This window comes from Oculina patagonica, chromosome 4 (genome assembly GCF_052425735.1).
Source record: "Oculina patagonica isolate OP01 chromosome 4, crgOcupat, whole genome shotgun sequence".
Lineage (NCBI taxonomy): Eukaryota > Metazoa > Cnidaria > Anthozoa > Scleractinia > Oculinidae > Oculina > Oculina patagonica.
The window spans coordinates 5,872,217-5,880,714 of NC_135761.1; the positions used below are offsets into that span (position 1 = coordinate 5,872,217).

The 8,498-nt window shown below is 41.1% G+C and overlaps 2 protein-coding genes across 2 annotated transcripts in view; both read right to left on the reverse strand.

Moving 5' to 3' along the window:
• The window catches only part of LOC144648108 (L-fucose kinase-like), a 34,190-nt gene extending 26,831 nt beyond the window's left edge, over positions 1 to 7,359 (reverse strand). The window contains exons 1-2 of the mRNA XM_078507743.1: positions 7,258 to 7,359; positions 5,789 to 5,940 (exon numbers count right to left, since the gene is read on the reverse strand). Of these exons, the coding sequence (XP_078363869.1) occupies positions 5,789 to 5,940; positions 7,258 to 7,348 (243 nt within the window). The 5' untranslated portion in view covers positions 7,349 to 7,359. The remainder of the gene's footprint in view (positions 1 to 5,788; positions 5,941 to 7,257) is intronic.
• LOC144651266 (melanopsin-like) lies at positions 180 to 2,749 on the reverse strand. The gene is made up of 2 exons (XM_078511201.1): positions 1,854 to 2,749; positions 180 to 1,561 (listed from the first exon to the last, which is right to left on the reverse strand). Exons 1-2 carry the CDS (start codon positions 2,519 to 2,521, stop codon positions 1,168 to 1,170), a joined length of 1,062 nt encoding a protein of 353 aa, XP_078367327.1. The 5' UTR covers positions 2,522 to 2,749; the 3' UTR covers positions 180 to 1,167.
• Positions 7,360 to 8,498: the final 1,139 nt, after the last annotated feature.

Genomic DNA, 8,498 nt, shown 5'->3' on the forward strand with positions numbered 1-8,498 from the left:
CAATCATACATGCAGGCCTTCGTGTTCCATTTTTTTCTGAACTCACGTTCGCATCGATAAACGGGATTTGTTGCTCGCCGAACGCTGGGCCACCACGTGCAGCTGACAGTATGTCATGAAACTACAGAAAATAAAGGAAGCACTTGTAACCCTGAGGTACATGATACAATGATGTTTATTAGTGAAATAAACTCACTTCACTCAGGTATGTGCACTTTGCTCATCTCCAGACTAAGGTAACACACCAGCCTAGCAGTGGACAGCTGTTTCGACCACTTTGGATCTCGTCAGCACTGCGTAAGGCACGGTGGTAATGGAAGAAAAGTTCTTATTTCTCCCACCTCAGTGATCCAACACTTCTAGTGTGGTACACAAGGTGGATCCCTGGAGATAAGCGCACCAGTAGTCTCAGTGTAGGAGCATATTTTGGATATTATTTTCATCTGCGGAAAACCATGATTTCATTTATGAGTTCAGTAGTGTGACTCGGAACTTCGCGTTACAACTAGGTGAGAACTCACGTCGCAGATTGCTTTAAAATTATCTTTCAGTTTTATTTACTTTTCCGTAGTCGCTGAACGGTTACTCATATTTAACTTATCAAAAGGAATCCTTGTTTCAACCTTATTGTACCTTCAACCTTAAACTAATTTCGGTTAACTACTGTTGTAAATCTTATAACTTAGGAAACACATACACTTAAGAAAAGATATTTATCTGGCTAAAAATCTGCTTTCCATTATAACTTATTGAAAAACTTTTGCTTTTGCCGAAACGAACTATTTGAGTAAGTTGCGGAATCGTTCGCACGTTTTAGTCAAAGCTCGCATATTGATTAGTTTTACAGATCTCATTAAAAACTAAACTCCCTCGCCAGAGTTGACACGTGCACCTTCGAGTTTTCTTGTTCGCAGCTGAATTGCTTTTTGTTAAATTTCGTATACTTTTTCGTTAATAAACTGCAATCTTTTTCATCAGTAACTTTATGGAGCTATTAGCTTTTGATCTATTCAGGGCTTCCGAAAATCACTCTGAGCCGAGGTTTTCCTGGAATCTGATCATGAAGCCGCCCATCAAAAATACAAAACTGAAATCTTCTTTTTCAGAGTACACTACGTGTTGAAAACAGCGCTCGAAGAGTATGTAGCATTCCAAAAGATCCTCTCATCATACTTCGCTTTGGGTTTTTTTGGCATTTGCTTTACGTGAATTTGGACTTGACACGGAATTTTCCGCTGGGTTAATATCCCTTAAAAAGGAACGTCCACAAGGGATAATACGCAATAGAGTTGCACGGAATCTGTCATTCATTACAGTATATACGATCGGGTTGTAGATGACGGAGGCCTTAGCTAGCAGCTCTGGGACTTCCGCCTCGCCACGGGTCAACGTGTTAGTACCCCGGATGGTGGCAATGATGCTGACTAAGCAATATGGTGACCAGCTCAAGACGAAGGCAGCAATCGCCATGGCAATCGTGCGAACGATTCTGATTTGGGATTTTCTTCGGCTGGCTTGAATTGAAGCGTTGTCCGTCGATGGTTGTTGTGTGTGAATAAACCTGCAATGAATGGAAATGAAATTGGTTAAACTAGTTATTACTTCTGATAATTTTTTGTTTTGTTGAAACAGTGGTTTAGTTTCCAAATAAACTAATAAATACCATTGACAGCGGTCAAGCGCAAATAAAAAACACAGGATTTTCCAGATTTCGCCGCCTCCAACTTTGTAAGAGTTTGAAGTGAAATTGAGCAAAACCTTTTGTGCAAAAACGTTATAAAAAGTAAATCAATTGCACCCCGCCCCATCAACTCTACTCTTGAGCACGCTCTCTGCTACCCTCATTTACTTACCTATAAATCCTGTAATAACAAAAGATAATAACGCCCAGCGGGAGTATAAAGCCAATGAAAACCAACAATGCGTTGTACGCCATTCCAGCCTTTGCTTTGGGTACCCAGTTGGGACAGCAACTAATCCCTGCGGCGCCTGGGACGAACTCGTTCCAGCCTACTAACGGCGGAAACATTGCCATCACTCCGTACAGCCATGTGAAGGTGATAACCGCGGCCATCTTGTTTCTTGAAATTCGTGGCGTGTGGCTGAGCCTCTTAAAGGAGGAGTACATCATAAGGCTCATCATCGTTAAGTTGGCGATGGAGGCGATCCCGACAGATCCGTTGATAAATCCTGACCACACACACTGCGCCTGGCTCTTACGAATGTCGAGCCCGGAAGAGGAGACGTTTGCGGCAACAACCACTGGGTATCCAAACACGATGATAATGATGCCAGCGATCGCTAGGTTGATCATGAGTGGAGTGATGTTTTTGTTCCTGTGTTCTTTGCATCTTAACACGACTATAGTCAGAACATTGCCGACAAACCCCACTACCAAGATGATCGTCATGACAACAATATATGCTATGAATTCTGGGTCATCATGGTTGAGTCTGGGTTGTTGATCGCTGCGAGTTGTTGCTTGAGCCGTACTCGGTGCTTCCGTTGTTAAATTATCCATTTTTCCCGTTGAAACTTTATGCTTGTCAATTTGGTTCGGTTCTTAACGTTTGACGCTCGACTTGTCTAATGTAACATAACTGCATACACTCTGTGTGAGAAAACAAAACAGAAGTATGTTAATTAGTTTACAGAAACGGCATCACGCACCTTAGTCTTTATAATAACATTCCATGGCATTGTGGTCATTGTGTCAGTTCATTAGGGTTTTAAAAAAAAGTGTTAAGAGCTGCACATCCATACCGAAAATGGTCTCTGTGGACAATAACTGAACTAATTAAATAATAAAAGCAAGGGTGTTAATTACACCTAATCAAACCACCTTGACCCCCTGGGGCACAAATCAAACATTTTGAACAGTCTTCATCCGCGGTGGGTGTCAAAGGCACGGCATTTCTTTGAAAGAATTTTGCATATATCGTGCCGCGTTTCAGTTATTGTTTTCACAAAAGCGGTAATGTTTAACTATTTTGTAAACTTAAGCCAATTTTTGTGTACCCTGGGTTCCAGAGGCTTTTTTCTTTTTTGCTGGAAAGACACTATTTGTGAGCGGCGAAGCCGCGATCGTGACGAGCGAAAAAAACGCTCGTTTTTCGCTCGTTCGATCGTGGCTTTACCACTCTATCAACGATCACGGCTTCGCCGCTCTTTGTCGCTGCAAAAAACCCCTCTGGCACCCTGGGTAATTTTTGTGTGACCTCTCGAAGATCATAAGACAAAATTTTCGGAGTGAACATGTTACAGAGATAAACTAGGGCGAGCTTACCCATTTGAAAGCTAAGAGAGCTGGTAACTTAATAAGCGCAGAACCTTTACATTACATTAATTTGCCTTTTCCTTCGCTCTTTTAATCGATAATTTGTCCCAGCCAATCGAGTAAAGAAGATAACTAGGATAACTAGAGCTTGGTGTCATAGTTAACAATTATTCACCGAAGTGGAGGCGCGATTTTGTAGGAACGACGGATCAGGTGAAACAAACAGCACGAATCAGCGGATTTGCCTTCCCCAATTTAGCCACCTCATTATACGAACTGAATCACTTGGGTCGCTTCAAAGGACATCAGGTTTGAAAACTTCTCATACATATACACCAATCAGCACAATGCATATCTTGATGTTCTTGTAGCCGTTGCCTTTTTTCAAAACCGAGGAAGGCCGAAGATCCTCGACTGAAACGTCTTTTTTCTTTTTAAGAGTTTTAAAAAAACGTTATTTGAAACGATTGATATTAGTCAGGGACAGACAAATATTTGTGTTATGAATATTCCTGACTGCAATTTCAGCGTTTATGTTCTTGTAGTCTTTGTTTGACTATAAGCCACTATTCAAAACGCGATAGAGCTTTTCAGTCGTCCCACAGCCAGAACAGATGATATATTTTCATTGTCAATATAAAATACAGCAAGGTGTTTCCGAATAAATTTTTTAACTCTTTACAACATGCTTTCTAAATACAGATTCTCCTTACAGGTCTCCGTAAATCTTCAATTAACCAGTTGGGAGAATTTGATTATGTGAAGACAATTTCCTCGGCGATTGACAACGTTATTCTCGTGATCTATGCAGTTGATTTCGTATTAATATTTGGAGAAAATATAAGGTGTAGATCACAAGTTGAAAGGAATCAACCTTGTGAGGTTTATTTAAGACAATGTAAGTTGAAATATAAACAGCGTTAGAGAATTTGATTAATTTTACATAACACGCGAGCAATTTTAGGCCACAGATGTGCTTTTAAATAATATTTAAATTCAATCGCAGAATAGAAACGTTCTCTGGCTCCCCGGATTCCAGTATCTTTTTTAAAAATAAACTCTTTTTAGTGATCAATGTTTTTATGTTTATTTTTATTCACCATTGCCTTAAGGCAGGATTTTCAACTGAACACTGACTGAGTCAACCAGACAAAGTTATTTGCCACTGCAAGGAACTGAAGCGTAGTTCCCAAGCGTAGTTTTGTGAAGAATGCCAATGATTACTAAATACGATTAGTTAAATGGAAGCGAACAAAACTATTTAGTTTTACCTGCAGTGAAAAGATGATAACTTTTTGTCTCTGTTCAGTTTGCAGTCCAGCGCGCTTCTCAACATTAGCAACACTGAATTAATGCGCAGAAAAGAGATTTAATAAGCCCCAAGCAGCTGTCCTTTCTAATAACTTTAGAAAAGGAGCATATAAACTGTTCAAACAATGATAAATACCTCTCATGCATGCGGCATGGGGTGTTAACTTGGCAGCTAATTTGCGTATATTCAGTTTGTTAAGAAGAGTTGCCATTAACAACCTGACATATAACGGATTGTTTAATTGGACCCAAAGTAAAAGGGAAACAGTTTTTCTTCCTGTTAAGTCCAAAACAAAGCAGCTGTTACCTGCCTGTAAAGTCTAATGACTTTGCAATTGACATCTCTTTTCTTTCCTTTTTATTTTGACGTTTGAACGAAAAATGACATTTCTTTTCCACAGACTTAAAGGTATTCTTGTCAATGGAAAATGATAACCACTTTTAGGCTCAAGTTATCTTAAAAATATCCCTTGAAAGGATTAGCATACATTTTCCAGTTAAATGTTAGTTCTGATTAACTTGTTATTCAAGACACTGTGTCTATTCCTTGTGATTGTCTTTATTCTCGTCACCTGCATGTCTGCTTGAAAATATATTCAGTTTGTATCGGTAGAAGAATTTATATGTTGATCACTCCAGCGATTGCATTTAAAAAAACTTGGTCATTTTGTAGTGTTTTTTTTCTGAATTGTTTGTTACGTTTTGCCAAAAACATTTCAAAGTTTGTAATCAGAGCGACTTCTAATAACGCCATTTACTAAACTTTTTTTCTTTAGTGGGGAAAAGCAGCTGCTCGTCTGCTTGCATATATTATTTCTTCTTTAAACTCAATGGTTTACTGTACATTCTACCATTCTTGGGAGGCATGATGGCCCGATGGTTAGCGCGGTAGCTGGACTCCAGATCGAGCGATCCGGGTTTGTTAAAGCGCTAGTCGGGGGGTCGGGCAAGGGGTGGGGATTTTGACATTTTCTATAAAAAAATGTCAAATTCCCCACCCCCGGGACAAAATAATTGGTCAAAATCCCCATGAAAAGTGGTCAGATGTCCTTCAAACCTTCTATAAATGACCAAACTCCCTACCCTGGGGCCATCACGTACGATCAAAATCCCTACCCTGGGGACCTACCTCACGATCAAAATCCCGTGGTTAGCCCGACCCCCCCCCCCCCTCGGGCTTAACATTGATAGGTGCATTACCTCATAACCGGCGTTTGCACTTAGATGTTCTGCAACGACCAGCAAAGCATTCACACTGGCTCCACCACTTCCTACACGAGCCTTTGGATCTTCCAAGGTCAACAGCAACACATCTTTGTCAAAGAAACCTTTGCTTTGATGGATTTCAAGTTCTGATAAGAGAATAGCATAAGAATGCATTAATAGCATAAATCAACATTTCAATTTAGGCCACCTGTTGTGAATAACAAGTGTTTGTAAATTCCACTTAAATTCTAATGTTCTAAATCGGAAAAAATTCTGAAAGCCAAAATTTTTTATTCAAACCTCGACAATGTTTAATGTTGCCGATGCTATTAAAACATTTCTCCTTAATACCCTTACCCACTTTTGCTTAGGGTGCGTTTCTTTGGGAAAAATCCAAAGCCGGATTCTTGATCCAAAAACGGATTTTGCGTTTCTTTACCTATATCCGAAAATGGATTAATCTTGGATCAATGATCTGAAGAATCCACACTTCGAGTGGATACATCAGATCATATCTGAATCCGGATTTTTAGGATTCATGATCCGTGCGTTTCTTTGGGTAAGGATTCGAAAAAAGTACCTTGGCCCAGCGGTCTTTGCTGTGAAAATACAGGTTCGCTCTTTGTAAACATTGTCATACGGAAAGTTTTAGGCGGTTATTTCGATCAAAATACAAAAATTTTTCACGATAAAAGGAAACGGTAGCTTCAGATAGGTATGTAGTATCATTTTAAACGGGATAGAGGTTTTCTAGAACAGCCACTGTGTGCCTACGGAAGTTGTATCCTTTTAAAATTGTCACGAGTGAAATTTGCCTTGATCATTTCGCACTCATTCTTCGCGCTCAGATGCTTTCTCGCCACATTGTGCTTAACGCTAAAGAAGATCTACTTCGACGTGTGGTTTTTGTAAAAGATTTTGTATGCTTAAATTATTTTAGCTAGGATACAGTCAACGAAAAATAAATTTGTGCTGATATTTTATGTTCTGTGTCGATTCTGTGCGAAATGTGTTTACAGGGTTGTCATGGCAAAAAATCCGTTTTCGGATTCTTCGTTTCTTTGGGAGCAAAGTATCCGTGTGATCTGAGATCAATGATCCAATTTTGGATTTTCCCAAAGAAACGCACCCTTAGATTCCTTATATTGCACCCTGAAGTCGAATGGCATGTCAAACTTGTGGATCGAAGATATTCGAATCCCATTTACAACATTTACTAGGCTGGGAACTGGATTTTGCAAGAATGGATGCAATAAAAACCTAAAAAGGTAAAGCAAGATTGCTACCAGAAGTGTTGCTAGCCTGGCTACACTAAAGCAAGGAGCCCCTTGATCAATATTGCTATTCAGGTCGAAGTCTGTTTATGGCATTGTCACGAAGGTCCTAATTTGGCGATTCTATATTTAACTTAACACAACCAACAACAAATATCACACAGACATAAACACCACTGTATTACCTACCTTTCTGGAAGGTGTGGGCGCTCGTTTTGTTCTGACAAGTCAACACGATCGCTGTCCATCGTTTCCTTCTTTCCTTGTTTACCGCCGCCATTATTCACTGAATGTGCCAGGCGTTACCACGCGGTGGGCTTGGGTTCAAGGGTTCCGGGCGGGGTCGACACGTGTTTTGATTGGTTCAAAACAGGGCGCTAAAATTTCAATACTATGCTTCTCACAATAAAACTTTCGCTGGTCAAATGGATCGGAAAGAGGAAACAAGAATAAGCACAAAACGTCCTTCTAAATTTTAGGAAACTTTTCCCGAAACATTTGCCGTTCCATTGAGTTTCGAATCGGAAATCTCAAAACGTTTGGTTAAATGGAAAGCGTCCCGCCCCTGTATCGCCCATAGGCCATAACTGGATATTAATTGTAGATTGTGCGCAGTCTCTCTTTTGCTCTAAAGTACGTGGACAATATATCACAGGGCTAATTTCAAGCAAAATACCGGCTCTTTGGTCCATTTTGGCCCAAAACGACTTAACACATTTGCCCCGGCCGGCACGGCTGCCTCTGTCTAAACCATCCCTCACCTAAACCACATGCATCCCTTGGGACAACCGCGTGTTATGTATTTCCGCTTTGACTTGCCTGCAAGCCGTCAAGACAGACTAGATCACGCAGTGCTAATTTCAAGCAAAATCACGGCTTTTTGGCTTACTCGGGCGTAACACATTTGCGTTTTCTCAGCCGGCTAGGTTGCCTCCGTCCAAATGCGCACATGCAATACCTAGCCCACTTCGTCCGACAGCCGCATGCAAAGTTTGGCCGATCTGGCTTGCCAACAAAACTGTCAAGACGGACAGGACCATACAGTGCCTACTTTTCGCAAACTTTAAGCAACGTCTCGGATTTTTGGCCCATTTTGGCCCAAAACGACTTAGCACATTTACGTTGACCCCGGCCAGCACGTTCTCGTGCGACCAAATGTGCACATGCAACACCTAGCCCTCTCCTTCGGACAGCCGCTCCGGCTTGCCGGTAAGGTCGTCAAGACTGACCGGACCATGCAGTGCCTACTTTGCGCTAAGTTCAAGCTTTTTGGCTTAATTGGGCGAAAAACATTTGTGTTTCCCCGGCCGGCACGGCCGGCAACCACATGCCAATTTTGGTCGCTCCGGCTTGCCTCCAAGACCATGAGGACCGACCGCACGCTAATTTCAAGCAAAATCCCGAATTTTGGCCCACTTTGGCCCAAAAGG